Here is a 23,543-nt window from a genome sequence, read left to right as displayed (position 1 = left end):
TTTTCCTGTTGAAAAGTTTGAAAGTGAAATTATTTTGTAGACTGTGTTCCCTTGACGGTACAGAGAGGACACAGGTACCAACAGTTGCTCAGGAACTGGGTGTGGGACAAGGACACTCGGGTGACAATGAAGGCGGGACCAGCGGGCAGAGCCGGGAGGGTCCGAGTGTGCACCCACTACGCGCGGGCTCACTGCAGTCACTAGGTCTCCGTAAATAGCGCCGGGTGGTCACTGCCCCTGCACTTTGTCCCCTGAGCTGAGACTCGGGGTTTAACCCAGGCCGGGAGCGGGGGCAGGAGAAGGGACCCAAGTTCCCTGGGAGGTGGGAGCGGGCAAGCTGCGGATGAGAAGGAGGGTTTTCCGATGCGCCCCACTGGACAGAGCAGGCGCCAGCCCAGGTGAGCAGGAAGCCCAGCGCCCGTGGGAGCACTCTACGCGCAGAAGCGGGAGCCCCCAGACCCAGGTCCCGCTCGGGGAGCCCGTGCAGCCTGGGAGCAGGGTTTGGTCTGCAGGCGCTGCTTTGGCGAAGGGAAGACTTGCCTGGGGCGACTGGGATCCTTGGGGTCTGACTTGGTTTAGTCTGGTGGGTGGTTGGGAAACATTCCTGCAGGGCTGGCCTGTGCATTTCTCTCATCGGTGTCACTCTCTGAGGGCAGACGTGGCTGTCACGACACAAAGAGATCCCGTGGCCCCTGGTGACACTCGAACTCACTGCCTCTCCCCGGGGGGCCGGCCTGGGAGGCGCAGGCCGGGCTGCCTCCTAGAGGGAGGGCCTGGGGGCGCCCAGCTTGCCGGCCACGGTCTCCGTGAGCTTGAGCAGGGCCTTCCGGAACTGGGGGTGCTCCTCCTGCACGCGGGCGAGGATGGTGCCGATGGTGGCCAGCCGGTTGTCCAGGCGCTGGCGCTCCTCCAGCAGCGACTGCTTGGAGCGGAACAGGAACACGTACCTGCCCTCCCTCACGGCCTGCAGGTGCTTCAGGCGTGTCTGCAGGGCCACGAGCTCGGAGAGTCTCTTGGGTGGGACAAGAGACCCCGTGTCAGGCTGGGGAAGTGTAGAGAGGACGCCCACCGCCCACCCCCCCCCCAAAAATCCCAGACTGGAAAATAGGACGCAGAGCAGAGCTGCACGGGAAAGGGACAGCAGGAGGCACATGTCCCCACGTCTAGGGGATGAGGCTGGGGTAGAGCCTTCCTCCATCGTCCGAGGGGCAGGTGACCGGCCGTGCGGTGGGCCTGAGGCCGGACACTTCCCGCTGCCGTCTCCCTGTCCCAGCCGACCAGCCCCAGAGTCCCCAGGCCTGCCTGACCCTCTTCCGCTCACACCGCCCAGTCTCTCGGGCAATCCCACCGGGACGACTCTGAAGTTCTGGGTGCGCTCGGAGCGCCGCCCACTGGCCCCACGGCGGGTGGTGGTCCTCTCTGTGGGTCCTCTCAGCCCCGCACCCGCCCAGAGAGAAAGGTCCAAGGTCACCACGGTGGTCCCCCGAGGGGGCCTCGCTTCCCCGCAGTCCAGCCTGTGGCCTCCAGTGGCTCCGGGTGACCTGGAGCTCCAGCCTGGCCCACTGTCCCCTCTGCCTGGGGTGGCCGGCTCCCCCGCCTCCTGCGGCCTCTGATGTCCTGTCCTGTCCCGAGCCCCTCACCTAAAAGCGCGATCCCACCCCACTCTGTTTCTGTTTATTCTTCTCCGTTGCATTTGCCACCTCTGCCACCTGATGGCTTTGCTCTGACCGTGTTCACCACCTGTCCCCCTGCCCCCAGAACGCAGCCTCGGGGACAGCGGCTGCTGCCTCCCAGGGCTGTGCCGGGACCACGGCCGGAGCCTGATGCGTGTGGGACGGACAGAGGGTGGCCGAGCGCTTGGCGGGGCCCCCACCAGTCTACCTGCCGCTTGAGGGCGGTGAGCCGCTCCAGGTCGGCTTCGAGCTCCTCGGTCTGCGTCTGCATGGCCGTCAGCTGCGCCTGCTTCTCCACGAGAGAGTCGCTCATGCGCTTCTGGGTTTCCTCCAGTTCCAGGATGTTGTTGCTGCACACCTCGGTGGCCTAGGGGGCACAGATGGGGTCACGCAGGGCCCCGTGTCCTGGCTGGCCAGCAGGAGGAGGGCAGCCGGACTCTGGCCAGCCTCCTCCGCACCACGCGGGGGGACCCCCAGAGAGGGCAAGGACAGCCCGCCCCTCGGGGTCTGTGACCCGGGGTGGGGGGCGTGGGGGCTGCGTTCCGGCTAAGCCCGCGCCGCAGACCGCTCCCCAGAGGCCGGTGACGCCCGCCAGCGAGGCTGGTGGCCCATGCCGACCCGGAGGGAGGGCGACAGGTGGACGCCGGCCCGTGGCCGGGCCGTCCCCGGTGGGCCCCCTACTTTGTGAAGGTCCCTGATCTTCCGCCGCAGCTCCGCCTGCTTGTGGTAGAAGTCCGTCCGGGTGAGCAGCTTCTTGTCCCTCTTGCTCTGCCCCTCGGCCTGGGTGGCGATGGTCTCCCTGCGGGTGACGGCCAGCTCCATGTCGCGGACCATCCTCTCCTGTCGCTTCAGCAGCTGCGCGTGCTTGACCTGCAGACGCGGGGCCGAGGGGGCAGGTGGGAGGCTGGCCGCCGCCCCACGCCCGCCGGGGCTGGCGGGGAGACAGCCCCCGGAGGACCAGGGGTCTGGATGCCCCGTCCGCTGGACAGAGTCACGTGAGGGTCCGCGTGGAGAGTGAAAGGGGGGCAGGGCGACCCCGAGAGCCGGTCGGAGACTGGAAGAGGTCAGGCCGCACGAGGACCGCACGCAGCCCAGGGCTGGACCGGAAGACGGACGTCAGCCCGGCCCCCAGCGGAGTCTGGTTCGTCTGCAGTGTGGGTCATCGGACTGTCCCAGGGCAACCTTCTCCGTTGGGACAGACACACCGAGGTGGGTGGGGCCTGGGCCTGGGGCTGGGCGGCACGCGGGAATCTGACGAGGAGGGAAACAGGTGTGTATCTTCGTCAGCCCTCACAGCCCTGTGGGCCACAACGGGTGAGCCTTTGCTCAGTTAATTACCCCAGTTGAAAACATTAGTGGAGCCCTGGCCGGTGTAGCTCAGTGGATTGAGCGCCGGCCTGAGGACCAAAGGAGAACCAGTTCGACTCCCAGTCAGGGCACGTGCCTGGGTTGTGGGCCAGGTGCCCAGTAGGGGGCGCACGAGAGGCAACCACACATGGATGTTTCTGTCCCTCTCTTTTTCCCTCCCTTCCCCTCTCTCTAAAAGTAAATACAATCTTAAAAAACACATCAGTGGAGCCCTGACCAGTGTGGCTTCAGCGGCTTGGGTGTCGCCCTGCAAAACAGAAGGACGCCGTTTCACCATCGCTTCCGGGTCGGGCCCGTGCCCGGGGTGTGGGTTCGGTCCCCTGTCACGGCGCATAGGAGAAACAACCAACAGATGTATCTCTCGCACATCGATGTTTCTCTCCCCCTCGTTCTCTCTTCCTTTCCTTCTCTCTAAAGATAACTAATTAAAATCTTTAAGTAAAAAAAAAATTAAAATGTTAGCCAACCAAAAACACCCTCCACTGTCTGCAGAGGCCGAAGGGACACAGGGATTCTCGAGTACGTTCCGGGGAAAACCATCTGTCAGACTGTAGCTCGGTCAGGAGGTCACCCATTCTCTGACCCTGGAACCCTAATTCCGGGCGCCCGCCCACAGAGTGCCAGCGAAGGAAAGCCAGGCCCCTTATCTGTGCTTTCACCTCCTGAGGTTTCACCTACGCAGGCTCAACCGGGCGCTGATGCTGTCACATGGAACATTCCGGAAAGAAACGGCTCGCAGGTTTTAAATGGGCCCGTGCTGAGCAGCCTGGGGACACCTCCCGCCTGCCGCCCCGTCCCCCGTCTCCACGCTGGGGACGCCCCCCACCCGGCTGTCACTTCGGCAGCCATCTGGGTCCCCGGGTCCACCGTCCAGTCCAAGAGCTGGTGTTCAAGTCACCCGTGTGCCACCTGATCGTCACGGCCCCCAAGTGCAAAGCAGTGACGCTGGCGGCTGAGGCGTGCCAGAGAAAAGCCGGAAGGGGCTTCCCGGGAGTGAAGGGTCCGTGTGTGTGTGTGTGTGTGTGTGTGTAGGGGAGGAGCATTGCTCAGAGGAGGTCTGGTATTGCGGGGCCAGGCCCAGACTCAGGGGCTACTGGAACGACACTATTGTAACATTGTGTGTAGTGACGGAGCAGCAAACTGGAAACAACCCGACTTTTCATCAGCCAGCGACAGTCTCAGCACGGAACACGTGGGGAGTACATTCTGTGTCCGTTACAGGGCGGGCTGGCGCCCACGCTGCTCTTGAACCAGGAGTCGCCGACCTGTAGGCACGGACCCTCTTTGTTAAGGAGAAAGCGAACCGCCAGCAGGAGGGAGGGCGGCGGCAGCCCGTCCGTGCGTCTGTCCGAGCTGTGCTGGAGCGACCGACCTGCTGTGGCCACAGACTCGGCTTCTGTGGTTTGAAAAGTCAATTAAATGGGGTCTGGGTTTTTTAATGATCTTTTTTAATTTCTTAAAAAAGATTTTATGTATTTATTTTTAGAGAGGGAAGGGAGGGAGAAAGAGAGAGAGAGAGAGAAACATCAATGTGCGGTTGTTGGGGGCCGTGGCCTGCAACCCAGGCATGTGCCCTGACTGGGAATCGAACCTGCGACACTCTGGTTCATAGCCCGCGCTCAATCCACTGAGCTATGCCAGCCAGAGCTTAGTGGAGTGTTTTTTCTTGTTCTGAGGCACCCAGAGCAGGTGTATCTGGTCAGAGCCCTCTGAGCTCCCCCGCCAGAGGGCAGATTGTTCAAACCAGCCAGTGAGACCGGGCTCCCATCCACCTCCCCGAGCTGCCCCTAGCGGTGTGCTTCGAGCCCCGGAGCTTCGGCTCAGTGACCGCTCGTGACATCATCGCTGGCATGACCTTAAGGTCACGAAACCCAGCGAAAGGCAGCCAGGGAGGGCGGCCCTGTGCGAGCGCCCCCGGGGACACAGGGGGAGGAAAGGACAGACGCTGCCACCCTCCCAGGGACCTGGGCCCAGGACACTGTCCCGGCCCAGACCAGCTCCTCCCCCAGGCCCCCCCACGGCCAGCCCCCGCGCCCCCGCCCACCTGCATCCTGTGGATCTCGGCCTTCATGGCGCGGATCTCCGTCTGGCCCGTCTCCGAGCTCACCGAGGCACGCATCTCCTTGGCCAGCTGGATCTTCTTCTCCCAGAGCATGATCTGGTGCCTCGGGGCGGAGACCAGGCCGGGTGAGGGCCCGGGGGCCTCGGGAGCTCGCCCCCTGCAGCTTCCCTGGGCTCCGCCCCGAGGCCTCCCTCTGCCCCCAGGAGCCCCGCTGAGGGGGCCGGAGGTCGGGCCCGGGCAGAGGGGGGCGCAGTGCTGCGTCCCAGGGCCCACGTCTGCGATCGCCTGCGGTCACTCCGGGAGACCCCCCGCCCAGCCCTAGCCGTCGGGGGGCCTGTGGCACATTTCCCGGCCCAGGCACAGCGAGGGCCATGCCTCCCTGGGGACCGGAGAGGGGCCGCAGCCGTGGAGGCTCCCCTCCCTGGAGGCGGGGGGTGCGCTGACCACCCTGCCGCTCCCTGCCTTCCCCCTCCGCTCCTCTCCCTGCCCCTGGAGTCACAATGTAATTAAAAAAAAAACTTCATCTCGATGAAACCTGCTCTGTTTCCAGCGACACCTGGTCCGGGGCGGGGGACCAGAACCCGGCAGTACCGGCCAGCTGCGCCTGGGGTCAGCCAGCCCGGGGAGGGGGTTTCGTGGGCGGCGGACGCACCGGGGCCCTCAGGGGTGGTAAGGGGGGGGCAGGCCGGGCACTCACTCGGCCTCCACCAGGCTGTTGAGGATGGACGCCTTCTCCTCCGTCAGCTGGTCCAGCCGCTCCTGCATCTGGAGGGTCTCCCGCTCCGAGGCCTGCAGGGGGAGGGTGAGGGGGGGTGGCTATGCAGTGGGCGCCCACAGCCGGGCCCCCCGTCCGCCCATGCCCCCCCCCCCAGGGGCGGCGGGCCAGGCACCGACCTTGAGCGCCTGCACGAAGGCGCCCTCGGCCGCCAGGCGGTCCTGCTGCAGGTCCGCCGAGGTGCTGCGGCTCTTGCTCAGCAGCACGTTGAGCTTCCGCAGGTCGTTGTCCAGGTCTCGCAGGTGCCGCTCGATGTCCTTCTGCTCCTTCTTCTCCTGGTCGATCTTGTCTGTGGCGCAGAGCGGGGGCCCCGAGGGCGGGTGAGCAGGCCCGTGGCTCCCCTCGCCCCGCTGTCCTCTGGGCACCCCCCACCCAGTCACGTCCCTCCAGGGCCGGGGGCGAGGGACGGGGTCCCTTCTGGCTGCTTGGTTTCCAAAGCCTGTCCCTCCCAGGACCCGGAAGGACCCAGGCACGGTGACCGGCAGGCGGGGGCGTGACACAGGAGGACACACAGGTTCCGGGCATGGCGGGACACGTGGGGACCCCGGCCCTGCCCGCGGCGCCCCCTCCAAGCTCAGGGGTCACAGGTGGAAAACACTGGCCCTAGTCTCCAACAAGGGGGCTCGGCGCCCCCGGCAGGGCAAGCAGGCGGCAGCCCCGCTCCGGTGCAGGGACCCCGGACCACTGGGCAGCATCCGCAGGGGCCGTGTGGCTCGGCCGTCCTGCGCGGACCCTGGGTCAGAAACCAGATGGGGCCACAGGGACCAGGGCGCCTCAGCAGGTGGCCATCAGGCGGATGGCACCCAGGAAGGGTGCCTGCCCACCCCAGACGCCCTGGCACATGCCAGACCCCTAGGGTTTAGACACGGCCTGGGGTGAGACAGGGACTTGTGCGGGGGGGCGGGCCAGTGCTCTAAGCTCAGCTGCAGAGGAAGGAGGATTCTGTTCCGGAAGCCCCGGGCTGGGGGCCCGAGGGGCCGCCGACCCCCTGGGCAGGGGACCGGCCCAGGGACCTGCAGCGTGTCGGCGATGCCAGCCGAGTCACCCCTGTCTTGGGCCAGAGGGCGCCCCTCCGGGGACTGTCTCTGGTCGCACCCCGAAGGCTGCCACTTAACAAACTCAGTGCATGTTCCCCATCGTCCGCCACCGTGCCTGCAAACCGCCTGCCGGTCAGGGCGCCGCGGGCCGGGCCACACTCCCAACCTGAGCCGTGAGGGCCACGGGTCTGCCTCTGAGGCCCCGGACAGGACCCCCCCACCCCCACCCGGCTGCCCGCCCCGGGCTGCAGAGTCCCGGACGCCGAGCGCGAGGGAGGCCCTTACTCTCGATGCGCAGCTTCTTCCGCTCCAGGATGTGCACCTCCTTCCGGAGCAGCTGCAAGGAGGCGAGCTGCTCCTCGCGCTCCTGCGTGGCCCTCACCATGTCGTGCTGCAGCCGCAGCCAGCTGGCCTGGGCCCGCGTCACCTCCGCGCCCTGCTCATCCAGCTGCCGGTGCAGCCTCTTCATCTCCAGCTCCAGGGGCCCCAGCTCCTCGCCCTGAGAGGGGGTTTGCCAGAAGGCGCAATGAGCCTCCTTGTTTGTTGGCCGGGGCCTGCTTTCTCGGGGGGGTTGAGGGGGCTGGACCCCAGGGACCCTGCACCCCTGCCAGGGCCCCGTCCACATGCCCCTGACCCGCTGCGGGAGACCCGCTGGTCCCCACTGCTGGCCGGGCCCCACCGTGCAGCGGCCACGTGGGGCCTGGGACAGGGTGGGCGGGGCCTCGCTCTCCCGACAGGACCCCGCACATGGTCTTTTCCCGGCAGACTGTCCCACTCAGGGACTTCTTTCCCTTGGCACCCACCGGGTGCCGCTGGGAGAGAGCCCTCGGGGGCTCGGGGCCGACCCAAGCACTGGGGCTCGAGGCCCCCAGTTGGGGTCCTCAGGTCGGAGCCCCTGGGAAAGCTACGGGACCCCCCAGCCTCAAACCCAGACTGGACCGAGCCACACCTGTCCACTCAGCACAACACAGGGGCGAGAGCAGCCCAGCCCCCAGAACCTGGAGCAGTCGCTCTCTGGCCCCGGACAGGGAGGGCTGCGGGCCCTGGCTTAGAGCGCCCCCCCCCCTGCACCGGAGCTGCCCCCCGCCCCCCTGCGGGACGGGTGGGGAAGGAGAGTTGAATTCCCCGCGGGTCCACGTCGAACCCTGAGAGATTCCCGAAATGGCCAGGCGCGCCCGGCGGCCCCCCGGGCCCTCAGCCCCGGGCCGGCCCTACCCCCAGCTCCGACACCATCTGCTCCAGCTCCTTGCTCAGTGTGTTGATCAGGCCCTGCTTCCGCTCGATCAGCGTCGTGCGCCGGCACACCTCGCTCTCGCTGGTGCTGATGAGCTCGCCCGCCCTCTTCACCTCGCCGTCCAGCTCGGCCAGCGCCGCCCGGTGGGCCTCCAGCCTGCAGGCCGTGTTCGTGATGTCCAGCGTGGCCTGGGCGATGTCGCCGTCGATTTTGGAGAGATGCGTCACCTGAGCGAGTGGGAGGAAGCGCGTCTGAGCACCGGACTCCCCCGGGAGGCTCCAGCGGAACCAGGGGGCGGGGGGCGGTGGAGGGGGGGGCTGGAGGAACCGCACACGCCGTCACGGCCGTCGATCTTTGTCACCGGGACGGCAGGAAACTCTGGGCCCCCGGTCCTTGCTGACTATCGACCGCTCACAACAAAGAAAGATAATGATCGTTTCTTTTTTTGTAAGATTTTATTTATTTACTTTTAGGGAGGGAAGGGAGGGAGAAAGAGAGAGAGAGAGAGAAACATCAATGTGTGGTCGCTGGGGGCCGTGGCCTGCAACCCAGGCATGTGCCCTGACTGGGAATCGAACCTGCGACACTTTGGTTCATAGCCCGCGCTCAATCCACTGAGCTACGCCAGCCAGGGCTGATTGTTTCTTCTTAGACAGACAGTGACACCCGAGGCGGGGAAGTGTGCAGACACGGGGGAGGACATCACCCCCAACCCTGCCACGGGGCTGGTCACGCCCCCCCACCTGCCTGGAACCTGTCCGTCCTTCTGTGTACGGCAGGGTCACGCCCCACACAGAGGTTTGTAAGCCCCCCTTTTTAATCCTCAAGGATTAAAAATTTACTGACTGCAGAGAGAGCGAGGCGGAGAGGAACACTGATGTGTGAGAGAAGGATCTATCAGTGACCTCCCGTATGCGCCCCTACCAAGGACTGGACCTGCAGTGTGGGCATCTGCCCTGACCGGGAATCGAACCCACAGCCCTCTGGTGTCTGGGACGACGCTCCAACCAACTGAGCCACCTGACCAGGGCGTGAGCCCCTTTTTGATTTGATAGGTCTTGTCTCCGCTTCTCGCCCTACCGTTTCTGACGACCGTGCCACGCCCTGGCCATTGTGTTTGTGAACACAGTCTAGGGCGGGAGTCACAGCCGTGGCGGGCACGCCCCCATCCCTCGCCCCCGCGCCCGCTGTCGGCGGTCAGCCAGCTTCGAGCTTCGGCGGAGGAAGCCAAGGTGCCCGGCGGCTCCGCCGGCAGGCGGTCACTGACAGTCTCTCTCTGAATAACGCCGTGGCAGACACTGGGCTTCCCATTTGTATTCGTGGGGCAAACGTCCCTGCCTTTGACCAAAGAGCTGGACACAGTCCTGCAAAGAAGGGTCCTATGGTGGGGTGTTGTCCAGCACCCACCTAGAGGCGTGTGACCCAGGGGCGCTCGTCCACCTTGGGTTAAGGGGCGGGGCTGCGGCCCTGGAAGCGCGGCCGGAGAGCATGGCAGGGCCCTCCCGAGGTCCTGAGGCTCTGACCAGCCCACCCCACCTCCGCCACGGGCTCTCAGAAAGCAGGTCCCCTCCTGTGACACGGGGTCATCACAAAGGCGTTTGTGCAGGTCAGACACGGAGGTGGCTCTCTTGGGAACGGGTCCTTTCCCGTGGCGGTGGCTCCGCCCTGACCCCCCAGCCTCGCCCCCAGGCTCCCACCAACCCCCAGCTCCCCCCCGCCCCCCGGTCACCTGGGCTCCTCCCATGGACCCCGAAGAGCTCTGTGCCACAGGCACTGTCTGACCGGCCACCGTGGGTGACTTCCCAGGACACTCGACATTTCTAGGTTTCGAAGCCAGGCCCCGCCCCCCTGGAGCAGAAGCTTCCAGCATCTGCAGTCGCCAGCACCCTGAGGGGCCACCCTGGGGCCCTACTGCGATCTGAGCTCGGCCGACCCCACCCGTCCCTTCCTTTGCCAAGATCATCCGCAGTCACCAGGCCACCCTGGGGTCTTCCCAGGGCCCCCCCCCCCCCGCTCTCTGTCCTGGCGCTCAGCACCCAGCCGCCAGCCAGAAGGCCCCAGGGACACTGCTCCACTCCCAGGCTGTTCTCCCACGGAGTCACCCGTTCTCCCACGGAGTCACCCGGCCTCCCCGATGTCAGTACAGCTCTTGAGTGAACTGCCCAGACCCCACCGCTGGCCCGTGCCCACCTGCCCTCCGGACCCCGGGCCCAGGTAATTCAGCCCACCCACAACCTCTGCCCCAGACTCGCCCCACCCGGCCGGCCACCAGCCCCTGGGGGTTTCTGAGCTGGCTCTTCACTGCCCTCTTCTGGACACTGACCGTAGTACGTGTATGAGCTTCGTGGGCAGCAGGAGGGCAGGGTAAGGCTGGGGGGGTGGGGCTGCGGACTGGCTTCAGGGGTGCCGCACCTGGGCCGGACAGGTGGCTTCACGCCCCCCCGCACTCCTTAGCCCCTGCAGCGCACCCCAGGGCCCCCACGTTTGCTCCCAGCTGCTGGTCTTGCCCCCAGCTCCCAGAGAACGGCCTGGCGGGACGCCCACCAGGACGCCCCGAGGAGATCCAGCTTTTCACAGGCTCGGTTCCAGCCCCGTGTCCCCCCGTCCTCGGCGCAGACAGGACAGCTGCCCCCCTCCCAGGTGTCCGGGGGCGGTGGGGCAGCTACAGGCAGTCACCAGGTCGCCGGGCCCCAGCCCCCCGCCACAGGACAGGGGAGCCGCACCAGCTGGGTTGCTGGTCGCCTCCACAGCAGTGACCTCCAGGGGGCTCTGCCTCGGGCCTCCCCAGACATTGTGCTCAAATTCTGTAAAGGGTCAGAGCCAACCCTCTGACGCCTATAGGGGTCTCCTGCCTGGGAAGACAGTGCTGGCAAGGCCCAGGGTCCCAAAGGAGCTGCGTGCCGAATGCCTGGGACCTCCACCTAGGTTCCCCCACCTGCCACCCTGCAAAAGCCCACCCTGGGCTGGAGGCATGCAGGCGGAACCTTCCGGAGGGGCCAAAAAGCACAGGCGTGCGCTCCTGGTTCATGTGGTGGCCGCTCTGCAGACCCATGGGGGGGACCAGCCTGTCCCCTGAGACCTCACTGGGGGCCTGCCTGTGGCGGGGCAGGGTGGGGCCCGCAGAGACAGGGCCTCCCACAGGGTCACAGCACGGGAACAGGTGAAGGAGAAGCTATTCAAGCAAAGAGCTGCTTTTCCAAGGACACGGGGACCTGGGACCGCAGTGCAAAGGGAGGCAAGACCCCGGGGGATGGAGAGAGAGAGCTCATGACGGGGGATGGGGGTCCCCCAGGCCAGGAAGGCTGCACCCCCCCATCAGGAACTCCAGGTCGACCTCGGCCAGGCAGAGGCTCGGAGGTTCTGAGGTCCGTTTCACACGCTCCTGCCCTCGGACCCGGGGCTCGGGCTACGGGGCTTCCCCCTTGGACAGTGGAGGGCTCAGGGCTAGCCGGCCCCTGCAGAGCGTCAGTGTCCAACACCTAGCGACAGCCGGCCACGCCCCCCAGAGCGCGGCGAAGAGACGCAATGGCGTGAGCACGACCGCGTGGTCGAAAACGCCACGTTAAAGACGGCCAGCGGAGTGAGACAAAGCAGCACGGACGCGGGGACACGTTCGAGCTGCACTTCCCGTCTCTGCGCTTCTGTGCCCGTCTCAGAAAACGAGCGAAGGTGGACTGGACTCGGCCAGCGGCACGCGTGAGGCCCTGCGTGCGCCTCCGTGTTCGCGTGTGGCCGCCAGCGTGCGCGTGCAGGTGTGCGCATGTGCGTGTCCCTGTGTGTGTCTTTGTGTGTATGTATTTGGTTGCACGTGGACGGGCGTGTGCGTTTAGAGACACCCCCAGATGGAAACGTGCCAACGTTCTAGAAGGATGATCCCGGGAGAGCTGCCTCATTTTCCTCCGACTGCCTCTCTGCCTCTCCAGGTTTTCTCGAATGAAAACGCGGTGCTTTCATGGCTACAGAGAGTGCAACGTGAAGGGACACACCGGGGCCCCCGGCCCCACGTGGTCTGTCTATGGGGCACGCCCCAACCCCGCTGTCCACTGGGGGGCGCCCTCTGCCACGGCGGCAGCGGCGGTGGGGGGAGGCGCACATACCAGGTTGGTCTTCTCCTTCCGCAGCTTCAGGATGAGCTGGTGGAAGTACTTGGTCATCTTGTTGGAGGTCACCTGCTCCTGCAGCTTCTCCAGGATGCAGGTGTCCAGCTTCCGGCGCACGTCCAGCTCCTGCCGGATGGCCTGGCGGGCCGCCTGCAGCTCGGCCATGGCCGCCTCCTGCTCCGTGTGGGCGCGGCCCAGCGCGTCCTCCGTGTCCTGCAGCACCAGCCGGTAGGTGTTGACCTGGCCCTGCAGCGCCTCCTGCCGGGTCAGGCACTGCGCGGTCAGCTTCTGCGTCAGCGCCGTGCCCGTCTCCGCCCGGTGCAGGAGGCCCGCCAGCCGCTCGTTCTTCTCCTCCTCGCGCACGATGGACTTCTTGTAGGCTTCCACCTCGGCGTCCAGGGACTTCAGCTGGTGCCGGCACTCGCTGCCCAACGAGAGCAAAGCCAGCGTGTCAGTCAGGCCAGGCCAGCACCCGGGGCTCGCGGCCGCCCCCGCCCGCCCGCGCGGAGGAAACTAGCGGTTTGCGCGGCAGCCGGGCCTCGACTGCCGCTTGCCGGCACCGTGGTAGGGCTGTGACCCACTTCGAGCCCGCGCCTAGAACGAGTTTGAGATGGAGTGGTGGGGGAGGGGAGGGAGCTGGCACGCAGAGGCCCGTCTCTGCCATCACGTTACACCTGAGTGCTGTCCTGGTTTTATTTATTTACTTATTTATCTTTAGAGAGTGGGGGAGGAGGGAGGGAGAAAGGGACAGAAACATCCACGTGTGGTTGCCTTTCCAGCGTCCCCTACTGGGGACCTGGCCCGCAACCCAGGCACGTGCCCTGACTGGGAATCGAACTGGCGACCCTTTGGCTTGCAGGCCGGTGCCCAGTCCACTGAGCCACACCAGCCAGGGCTATCCCAGTTCTAAAGGTGGGAACACTGACAGGACAGCGGCTCACCCCACCCCTGGGCGGCCGTAGCCTCAAATTCGACTGCTCCCCGCTTGGCAGCTGGCCGTGGGAATACCTGCGACTGGCGGCGAGGGGAGGAGGGCCGGTCCTGCGTGGCGGGATTTGACTGTTTGTTTGCGGGGAGGCTCTTCTCCTCCCCAGGGGCTGCCTGCTTCCCACCCGCCTCCCTCCACGGCCCCGGAGGGTCCGACACGGACAAAGTGTCACTGTCACAAAAGGGGCGAGACAGCAACATTTAAAAATCCCGTACCTGGTTTTTCAAATGTCCTGTGATGTGATCACTTATACTTGATAAAGATAATTTTTTAAAAAACTTTAAAAACACTTCCTTGAGCCCTGGCTGGTGTGGCTCAGTGGACTGGACACTGGCTTGCAAACCCGAAGGTGGCAGGTTCGATTCCCAGTCAGGGCACAGGCCTGAGTTCCAGGCTGGATCCCCAGTAGGGGGCGCTCGAGAGGCAACCGGTTGATGCATCTCTGCATGTTTCTCTCCCTCTCTTTTTCCCTCCCTTCCCCTCTCTCTATAAAGAAATACATAAAATCTTAAAAATAAAAAAGACCACAACAGCAAAAATCACAGCATTTAAAAAAAAGAGAAAAACTTCCTTGCTTGGTAGCTACCGACAGAAAACCATCCCAATAAGAACTGGTGGGTGTAGGACCGTGTCCCACCGGCTGGGCGGTCTGAGGATGAGGAGGGGACCCGCCTCGGAGCCTGGGTGGGACTCTGCACACTGCTGGAGCTGGCCCCGCCCCCTTGCCGTGGCCCTGTGTCTGGGGACACGTTCCCAGTGGGCGCTCTCTCCAGGAACAGCTGAGAGACGAGGCTGGGGGGAGGGTGCCGCGGCTGGGAGGGGGGTCGGTGGGGGTGGGTGTCCTGGAGGCACCAAGGAGTGGACAAAGGTGGGGGCGGGGGGCACACAGGAGCCACCTGCGTGCTGCGGTTTGTCCCCGCGTTAGTGAGTCTTTCTCGGGCCTCTGTCTCCTGCCGGGCTCTGGGCCGGCGCAGGCCGTGGGGACCGAGTGGAAGCCACGCAGGTGAGCGGCACGCCACCGGGGTGTCACATCGGGGTCCCCATCGCCTGGGTGATTTGGGGAATTAAGGCAGCGCTGTGCCCAGAGCCCCGTCTCCAACACCTGGCCCCAGGACACGCCCACCCTGGCTAGAAGTAACAGATCAGGGGCCTCTGCCTCCCCCTGGGCGGGGAGATTAAACGGGATTCTGGCAGGAACGCAGCCCCGGACTGAACAATCGGGCGGGATGGGGTTTCCGCTCGCAGGTGGCAAGGCCTCGAATCAAAGGGACACCTTATCTCCTGCAGATAAACACGTCTTTCTCTTCCTCCTCCTGTCTCCTTAATCCTCCCAGGAAATCTGAGCAGGAAAGCCGGGCTGCTCGGGGGCCCGGGGAAGTTTGAAAGGGTTTAAGAATCACCGAAATCTGGGTGAACAATAAGGGAGCTTTCAGGGCGGAAACGGGGCCGCAGGTGCCTCCTTTGTCCCCAGAGGCCTGCTCACCTGGGGCCAGGTGAGCCCAGAGCTGTGCGATGACAGCCCGGCCCCTCACCGGGGCCCCCCCCGGGGGTGCCACAGGGGGCGCCGTACCTGAGCACCTCCCGGATGGTCTGGTGGGCATCGTCCCGACACTTCATGCCCACCAGGCAGGCGGCCCACTGCTGCAGGATCCGCCTCTTCTCCATGGCGATGGCGTCGATCTCCGCGCCGGCCTGCGGCCGAGAGGGGACGCTGTGTCCATGCGCCGGGCTCGGAGCCCCGAGCCGCTGGCACCCTCTCCCTTCCCCGTCACCCCTACCCCCTCTTCTTTCTCTCGATCCAGCAAGAGGACAAACACGAAACGAGACTCGGCCATGCAGGCTCCTCGGACCCCCGCCGGATCCTTTCCTCAGGGCCGGGCCCGCCAGACCCCACACGGGAGTGGGCCTCGGAGCCCAGGAGCAGGCTGGGCTGCAAAGACCTTGGCCGAAGCCATTCTTTAAGTATTTTAAACACCCACTTCAGTTTTTTAAAAAATTGTGGCCCTGGCCAGGTGGCTCCGTGGGTTAGAGCCCATTGTGGGTTCAATCCCCAGCCAGGGCTCACACAAGAGCCAGCCGATGAACGCACCAATAAATGGAACAACAAAAATGGAAGTTTCTCTCTCTCTTCCCCAACCCTCTGCCTCTCTCTCTCTAAAATGGAGAAATTAAAAAAATGTTTAGCCCTGGCTGGTGTAGCTCAGTGGATTGAGCGCGGGCTGCGAACCAAAGTGTCGCAGGTTCGATTCCCAGTCAGGGCACATGCCTGGGTTGCCGGCCATGACCCCCAGCAACCACACATTGATGTTTCTCTCTCTCTGTCTTTCTCCCTCCCTTCCCTCTCTGAAAATAAATAAATAAAATCTTTTTAAAAAAAGTTCTAAAAAAAATTTTTAAAACTGTGTTGCTGTGTTAGCAAGCACAGTAAGCAAGAAGGAAGTGACATCACCCATGAGCCCCCTGTAGAGGGCGCCACCTCTGACACCCGGCGCTGTCTCCCCTGTGTGCCTGCCTGTGTGTGTGACCGTGCTCTCCATGTCTGCTCGTGATTCCGTGCTGACCCTCAGCCTATGGCGAGCGGGTTTCCACGTCAGCAAATGTTTACCACGGACCTTGAATGGCCCTGGGGCTCGGGGAGCTGACCCCTGGCGCAGGCGACGCCTGGCGTGCCCGGGTCTTCCTGCCTGGTGGGTGGTGCCCATGCTGCGTTACCCTGGGCAGCTGTTCCCTCTGGGCGGCCACGTCCCGGGTCACGCTGAGGAAGCCCTCTCCGGCCCAGGAGTTTAGAAATACTTTTCTTTTCCTCTGCTACGTTTTCCCCATTTAAATTCTTGATCCCATCTGGAATTTATTTCAGTGTCTGGTATGAGGAAAAAGTCTAATCCCCCCCCCCCAAATGATTAACCACATGGCCCGACACCACGGGGTGTGTAACTCACTCCTCCGTAATTTACGAAAATGCCCGAGGCATTTTCGGGGACCCGTGATGCGGGCCTCCGGGCGATGCTGGGGTCCTGGTGGGCCCGGGGCTGCCCGGCGGGGGCACAGCACGTCCCGCGTCTCCAGAAACCCCCGCATCGGGGCTGAACCCGGGGCGATCGGTCACCCTCCACAAACCTCCCCTTCCCAAACAAGTCTTGGCTGGCCTTCTGAAGTTACTTTCCAGATAAACTACAGAACCGCTGCGCTAGCTGAAAGCCGTGTTGGCTGAGATTCTGACGGGAACACATCTGGACTAAGTCTGTTTCCAGGCTGGGAGGGAGGCGGCTGTCCCATGGGCCCCGGCCGCGTGTCCGGTCCACCCGCCTGAGGCCTCTCCCTCCCTTGGGGACAGCGGCCTGTCCCTCCCTGTGTCCCTGCGCGCGCAGACACAGACAGGGGGTCGCAAGAGAAAAGGGAGTCACAGCAGCTTGGGTCTCCAGTGCTGGCCCCGGAATCGGGTGCCACACGGGCCTGCTCCCCTTGCTCCTGGTGGGGCGGAGACGCGGGCGCTGCCCGGGCCTGAGCTTGTCCGGGACGCTTCCGCCGGCCCCGAGGGGGCGCCCCGCGGGCACAGCACGAAGCGCCAGTTCCCGGAGGAACAACTGCACGGCCTCGGGCAGCCGGCCCCTGCTGCGTCCCCACAGGGCCAGCCCGACGCTGTGAGACGCTGCGGAGGACCCAGAGCTGGGCCGCTCACGCACCAGGCGCGCGGGCGGCGGGCGCGTCTGCAGCACAGCCCGCGGGGGGGGCGCTCTCACCTCGCTCACAGCCTTCCGCAGCAGCTGGGTGTCCTCCGCCTGGGCGACGTGCTGAGCCTCGAACAGGGCGATTTGTTCCTCCAGCTGGTGGGCCCTGGCGGTGAGTCGGTCCACGTGCAGGTCCTGGGGGATGAGACCACGTGCAGGCCTGTCAGGGCCCGACCCCCGACCCCAGGGGGTGACCCCGAGGCTGGCCGCGGCCCCTCCGGGCTGCGGGGTTCACGCCAGCGGCGCCACCGGGGCCTCGGCCTCACGGCGCCCCGTACCTGCTGCTTCTTTTCCAGCTCGGCCCGCGCCCGCTCCGCCTCCGACTTCTTCACGACCTGCGTCATCACGAGGATGTCACCCTGCACGTCCCGGTCCACGTTCTGCATGTAGAAGACGTTCAGGGACAGGTTCTCCATCTCCGCGTGCAGGGCCGCCACTGCGGAGGGAGCCGTCCGTGTCAGGGCCGGCCTCCGGGCTCCTCCCCCGCGCCGCCACCCCCGGCCGCGGGCCCTGCTTCTGCTGGGACGCCCCATGTCCAGGGACCCGCTTCTAACTGGAAGCCCCTCGTGGAAGAGCGGGGGTTGGGGGGGCAGACTTTTCAGCGGCTCCCGCAACCTTCGACCCCAGCGTCACTCCCGGGAATGAATCGATTCCAGCGGCGACCCTCGTGCGCCAGGAGGGACACCTTCAGGGGGGCCTGACCGAAGCGGGCGAGCCTTTTTTTAAAGCAGAGCGCCTCCTCCCGGCCGGGGACAGGCGGAGGAGGACGTGAGGACGTGAGAACGATCCTCCGATTCTCCCGGGGCCCAGGGGATGGTGCCACGGGGGCCAGCTCTGCCGTGCGCCCCGCCCCCCCTGGTTTTCTCACCGTAACTTCTCCGTGGCCCGGAGCGGAGTCACGCCCCCGCTGCTGGTTCCAGACACACATTTACCGAGGCCTGGCCTTCTGCCCCAGCCCGGGGGGCGCACAGCGGGCTTCCTCAGACTCCTCCCCCTAGCACCCCCGCAGAGAGGATTCTCCCTCTCCTGTTACCGACGAATGTAACATATTAAACTAGTACTTTTCCTGATCACAAATTATTCCGGAAATGAGCCCTTCTTGGCTGGGGGGTATTTTTCTTCTAATACATCGTGGAGCTGGATCTGTTGCTGGACCAATATTTAATATTCGCTACTGCTTATCGAGGACTGGGACACCTCCTACGTGCGCTGGCTGCACGGTTCTCTGTTTCCGGCGTGGCCGGCGTCTGCGGCAGGGTGGTCCCGGGCCTTGTAAGACGAGGCTGGGGGCAGCTAGCTCCCCAGCTTCCTGCCCGCGGAGGGCTGAGTGGCCGAGGAGGTGTTGTCCTCTCTGTCCGTCCACAGCATCCCCCTCCGCATCTGGAATTTGGAGACGTCGCCAGCTCTGTCTGCACCTGTTCATCGTCTCTGCCACCTGCGTGGCCCCCAGGAGTCTTCGACCCTGAACACTCCCGAGTCTTGAATTCCTGCGAATGTTCTCCTCTGAGGCCACTGGCCAGTGCCCCTGATCTTCTGGAATTCCTCTCTTAGGAATGTTACGTGTTCCCAGATCGGCCACCTTTTATCTTTCTCAAAACACCCATCGCTTGGGGTGCTTGCCCGGCACTGTGGGGAGAATTCCTCCAACCGGCTTCTCCGTTTCCACGTTCAGTTCTCACGGTGCTGGTCTGAATACTTAACGCGCCTTCTCTTGGCTGAGGATTATTTTTAAATCCCAAGCATCCTTTTCTCCGGCACTTTGGTCTCATTTGACGGATGAGCTGCCCAGAGCACCGGCCGGGGCCCTGCTCCGTTTTGGGGGCCGGGTCTGCCCGGGCAGGTGGCTGCTCTGTCCGAGGAGCCCGCCTCCTCTCCTGCGTGCGGGCCGCCCCATGACTCACCCTTTGATTGGACGGTTTCTGTGGCTGCCGGGCTCACCTCCCTCCCAGGTGAGGCCGCAGCCATGGACCCTGTTCAGGGGCAAAGCTCCCTGTTGACCAAAGGGACGCAGCGGCCACACCGGTGGGCAGGGCCAGGGAGGGAGAACCAGTGCTGTTGGCTGGGACCCGTGCTGAGCGGGACCGTCCCCGCTTCTGCTGCCCGGCCACCTCCAGAAAGGACGCACAGTCGGTGGAGATGCTTAGATCTTTCCAGAAGCCCCCCCACACCTGGAGCCTCGGCTGACGGGTGCTGGCGGGCGCTCCCTGAGGTGTGCAGCGGGGAGGGCACGCCCGCTGGCAGGCGGCGGTCACACCTGCAGGGCCCACGCAGCTCTTTCTTGCTTCAGCGAGAAAGTCGTGTTCTTCCCTTTCGGGCATTTTCGGTCTCATCGGAGGCAATCGGCGCTCGACCAGTGAGCGCTGGCGGGACCGTGGTCGGGGAGCCTCTCCAGGCTGTCCTCAGGGCCCACGGCGCTTCCTCCCGGCCACGGCGGGGACCGACGCGCCATCCAGTTCTCTTCCCGATTCTCTTAGGTCCTCCCCTCCATTACGACAGAAACACCGTGCTGTTGGAGTTGGAATGTTTTTTTTTTTAAAGATTTTATTTATTTATTTTTAGAGACGGAAGGGATATATATATGTATATATATGTATATATATATACACATATATATACACACACACAGAGAGAAACATCAGTGTGCGGTTGCTGGGGGTCATGGCCTGCAACCCAGGCATGCGCCCTGGCTGGGAATCGAACCTGGGACACTTTGGTTTGCAGCCCGTGCTCAATCCACTGAGCTACGCCAGCCAGGGCTGAAGTTGGAATGTTTCAGTGTAGAAAAGCGCCCAGACTAAAACGGCGCGCAGTGGGCCCACGAAGTCACTGCTCCCCGTGAGCCGGCCCGACCCCCGCGCTGCGCAGGGCGTCGGGTGCTGCCGTCGCGCCAGGGCGTGTGCTGGTCCCAGCGCCGCCGTCTCGTCTGCTCCGACGCCGCCCGGCCTCCCTGCTTCAGTCGCTGCCTCCCCAGCCTCCGGCCCGGGGCTCGTTCAAGCCCTTGCGCCCCACGGGCTTCGCCTGACCGCTGGCACCTGCCCACGCCCTGCGGTCCCAGGCCTCCTGGCCTCCTGGACACGCCCACCTTGGAGCTCGGCAGCCCGGCCGCCTCCCCTGCTTCTCGCTGTGCCGCCCCGAGGGGCAGGCTACCCGGCGGCTGCTTCCTGAGCAGGCACCTTCTCAGACGTCTATGCAACCCTTTTCCAAAAAGGCCGGGCACCCTCCGGGCCTCGCTTTTCTGCGTGTTCTGTGACGGCTCGTGGGGGGCCCTCCGGGAGGTGGGGGCCCTCGGGGATGTGAGGAGGCTCGGAGCCGCTTACGCTTCCTGTGTTCCTCGTTGGTGGCCTCGCAGGTCTTGGCGTAGAGCGCCCGCGCCTGCTTCAGCTCTTCCTCCTGCTTCTGGCGGGCGCACGCCGTGATGGAGTGGCGGTCGTGGCTCTTCTCCAGCTGCATCTGCAGGCGCGCCAGGTGCTGCTGCACCCCATAGAGGTCCACCCCCAGCTCCTGCCGCTGGGCCCGGCTGCGCTTGGTGGCCATGCCCTGCAGCGGGTGGAGAGAGGAACCGCCGGGTCAGGGGGACGTGGGCACCGGGCCGGCGGGCGGGCGGGCGGCCGGGGGGACGGCGCGTACGCACCAGCTCGCGGACCTCCAGCGTCAGCTTCTCTATCTGGCGCTGCAGGTAGCTCTTGAGGGCGGCCTGGAATCTCAGCATCAGGGGCTAAAACGAGGGCAGAGCACCCGGGTCAGGCTCCCCGCCCCTCCTCGCCTCAGCCTCTGGTGTCCTCCTCCTCGGGGGTGGGGGTGGGGCGGGCACCACCTCGGCACTGGGTGCTCACCACGTCCGGCCCGGATTCTCACTCCGGAAGCTAGGGGTCCCCTCGCAGGCCCTGCAGGCCCGAGTGGGTGTTCTGGCAAAAGGACAGGGCAAGCTGGGCCGGGGTCCCGCGGTGACGCAGGGTCAGAGGGGGCGCTGGCACCCATGGGCACTCAGCCCCTTTGGGGGGCAGCCCCGTCCCCCCTTCGGATGGGTGCCGCGGCTGAGCGAGGCCAATGAGGGGCGTATGGTCCTGAGAGGCGAGCGCGCCCTCCCAAGCAGCAGGCATGACCCGCGCAGAGTAACTGTTCCGTGAGCCGGGGCCGCGGGGGCCCAGCGCTGGGGCGATGGGGCAGGCCCGTGCAGGCGGAGGGCGGAGGGCGGAGAGAGGCCCGAGCGCGCCTGAGTCGCCCCTCGCCTACGCAGGACCGGGCAGCGTCTCCTTACGTGGCTCGGGTCCAGGACCACCAGCGGGGCCGCGTCTTCCTCCGCAGCGGCCTGCTCACTCCCCTCGGACTCCGCGGGCTGCGCCGGCCCTTCCCGGGAGGGGCTGGGCTCCTGGGTCCCGTCCGGGAAGGAGGGCGGGGAGTCTTCCCTGGAGCGGGCGTCGGGCTCCTCTGGAGGGGACAGCAGGCGACACGGAGCGGGGCGGGGCGGCAGAGTCAGCTCTCAGGCGGAGCCGGTTTCCAGCCTCGGGCACGTGGGGGGGCCTCAGGGAAAAGGGGCCGGCGGGCGGGGCTCGGGGTTCCATCGGCATTGGGGTTCTGTCTTCTGCTCCTGAATGTCTGCCCGCCGACGGGACACGCTCCGTGGAAAGGGCCCCATAAATGGCGGGGACAAAGCTGGTACCTCACGGACGGGACATCCCCGGGGGCCGCGAGGGGGCTGGTCCTGAGGGCAGGGGCCGCGCATGGTACCTGGCTCGCGTCCCGAGGGCCCCTCCGGGGTCAGGAGCAGCTCGTCCGAGGAGGAGGCGCTGCCCCACCGGCTCAGCCTCAGGGGGTGCCGGGCCCACCGAGCAGGGCCCTCCCGCGGCAGCTCCTCCTCCGACGTGTCCTGCAGCGAGAACCGCCAGTCCCGGGTCTGGGAGCGCTCGGTCAGATGGCGGGGAGGGGGGGGGCGACCGGGTTCGGCTCTCCGCGGCGCTCACAGTCCCACGGGATTGTTAGAGGCAGAGGAAACCCTTCGGATACAGAGGTTACTCGGGTTGCCCTGACCGGTGCGGCTCAGTTGGTTGGAATGTCATCCTGCAAAATCAAGGGCTGCTGGTTCGATTCCCGGTCCCGGTACACGCCCGCCTTGTGGGTTCAGTTTCCAGTCGGGGGGTGCAGGAGAGGCAACTGATCGATGTTTCTCTCCCCGCCCCTTCTCCCTCCCTTCCCTTCTATTCCCTTCCCTTTAAATATTTTTTTAAAAAAGAGTACTTGGCGCCCTGGCTGGCATAGCTCAGTGGACTGAGCGCGGGCTGTGAACCAAAGTGTCACAGGTTCGATTCCCAGTCAGGACACATGCCTGGGTTGCAGGCCACGGCCCCCAGCAACCGCACATGGATGTTTCTCTCTTTCTCCCTCCCTTCCCTCTCTAAAGATAAATAAATAAAATCTTAAAAAAAAAAGAGTACTTGGCTTTTGCAGATGGTCAGAATGGACCTTGTCTACCCCGCTCCCCCAGCCCCAACCTGGGACCCAGGCGTGCTCTCTGGCTGTCTGGATCTGCGAGTGCTGGAGGAACCGGCGTGCTGGGCGAGGCCCCTTCCCCGCAGGCGCTGACCCCCGGGTACCGGGGCAGCCTCTCTGAGCGTCCTCCTCGTAAACGCCCTCTGGGACGCCCTGCCCTGGTCTTCCAAGAGGGCTCTTTTTTCAAACCGTTCACACTGGGAACATTGGGGTCAGAAGGTGTTTTCCCTCGATAAAACCGCCTGGCTCCATGTCCATTTTACCAGGGACTCTCGACCTTATCGCTGGCCACAGTTCTTGCCGAGGGTCACCTGGTGAACGTGAGCGCCACCCGGGACCCTGCACAGCCGCCCCGGGAGGGGGGCACCTGTAGGCGAAGCAGCCCCACGGAAGCTGAAGACTGGCCTGCGTTTGCGCAGCCGGCCGAGGGCAAGTCCCAGGTCGGGGTATCTCCACCCCCAGCAAGTGCGCTCGGTGGCTGCACCTCCTCAGACGATGCTGACCCTGGAAACGACGTCTGAGGCACCCAGAGGCTCAGCGACATCCGTGGGGACCCGGAGTGAAATGCCCACCTCTGGGGTGTCCAGAGAGGGTCCCCTGAGGCGTCCCTGCATGCCGCTGGACACAGTGGCTCATACTTCCACAACTCTTTTTTTTTTTTTTTTTAGAGAGAGAGAGAGAGTGTAAGGGAGTGAGAAAGAGAGAGACATCTGTGTGTGGTTGCCTCTCCAACGCCCCCTACTGGGGACCTGGCCTGCAACCCAGGCATGTGCCCTGACTGGGAATCGAACCGGCGACCCTTTGGTTGGCGGGCCTGCACTCAATCCACCGAGCCGCACCAGCCGGGGCCACCATTCCTCTGTCTTCTAGAGAACTGGCGCCAGCAGGGAGGAAGGACACAGGGCTCCCCCTTAGGGACTGTTTCTGCTTTTCTGGTTGGTCACATTTGGGAACCATTTCCCAGGGAATTTTCTGGAACCTAGCGCCGAGGATGGACACTGGGTTTACAGCTCCACAGACCGCCCCACACGTCAGGTCTCCTGGTCATCTCAGGAGGGGAAGACCCTCTGCTCTGCGGTCAAATCCTCAGA

At 64.8% G+C, this 23,543-nt stretch overlaps 1 protein-coding gene across 1 annotated transcript in view; it reads right to left on the bottom strand.

Annotated features, from left to right (window-relative positions):
• Positions 1 to 93: 93 nt before the first annotated feature.
• CCDC40 (coiled-coil domain containing 40) overlaps positions 94 to 23,543 on the bottom strand; it is a 28,459-nt gene continuing 5,009 nt past the window's right edge. The window contains exons 5-20 of the mRNA XM_045835889.1: positions 21,694 to 21,832; positions 21,224 to 21,393; positions 20,597 to 20,680; positions 20,283 to 20,502; positions 17,244 to 17,401; positions 16,978 to 17,100; positions 14,808 to 14,929; positions 12,247 to 12,673; positions 8,131 to 8,376; positions 7,201 to 7,414; positions 5,998 to 6,167; positions 5,801 to 5,892; positions 5,086 to 5,206; positions 2,355 to 2,543; positions 1,882 to 2,040; positions 94 to 1,012 (exon numbers count right to left, since the gene is read on the bottom strand). Coding sequence (XP_045691845.1) covers positions 761 to 1,012; positions 1,882 to 2,040; positions 2,355 to 2,543; positions 5,086 to 5,206; positions 5,801 to 5,892; positions 5,998 to 6,167; positions 7,201 to 7,414; positions 8,131 to 8,376; positions 12,247 to 12,673; positions 14,808 to 14,929; positions 16,978 to 17,100; positions 17,244 to 17,401; positions 20,283 to 20,502; positions 20,597 to 20,680; positions 21,224 to 21,393; positions 21,694 to 21,832 — 2,886 coding nt within the window. The 3' untranslated portion in view covers positions 94 to 760. The remainder of the gene's footprint in view (positions 1,013 to 1,881; positions 2,041 to 2,354; positions 2,544 to 5,085; positions 5,207 to 5,800; positions 5,893 to 5,997; positions 6,168 to 7,200; positions 7,415 to 8,130; positions 8,377 to 12,246; positions 12,674 to 14,807; positions 14,930 to 16,977; positions 17,101 to 17,243; positions 17,402 to 20,282; positions 20,503 to 20,596; positions 20,681 to 21,223; positions 21,394 to 21,693; positions 21,833 to 23,543) is intronic.

Source organism: Phyllostomus hastatus, unplaced genomic scaffold, assembly GCF_019186645.2.
Source record: "Phyllostomus hastatus isolate PE091 unplaced genomic scaffold, TTU_PhHast_1.1 phas_contig_210, whole genome shotgun sequence".
NCBI classification, from domain to species: Eukaryota; Metazoa; Chordata; class Mammalia; order Chiroptera; family Phyllostomidae; genus Phyllostomus; species Phyllostomus hastatus.
Note: the sequence above shows the minus strand (reverse complement) of the source record. Positions and strands in the feature narration are given on the sequence as shown.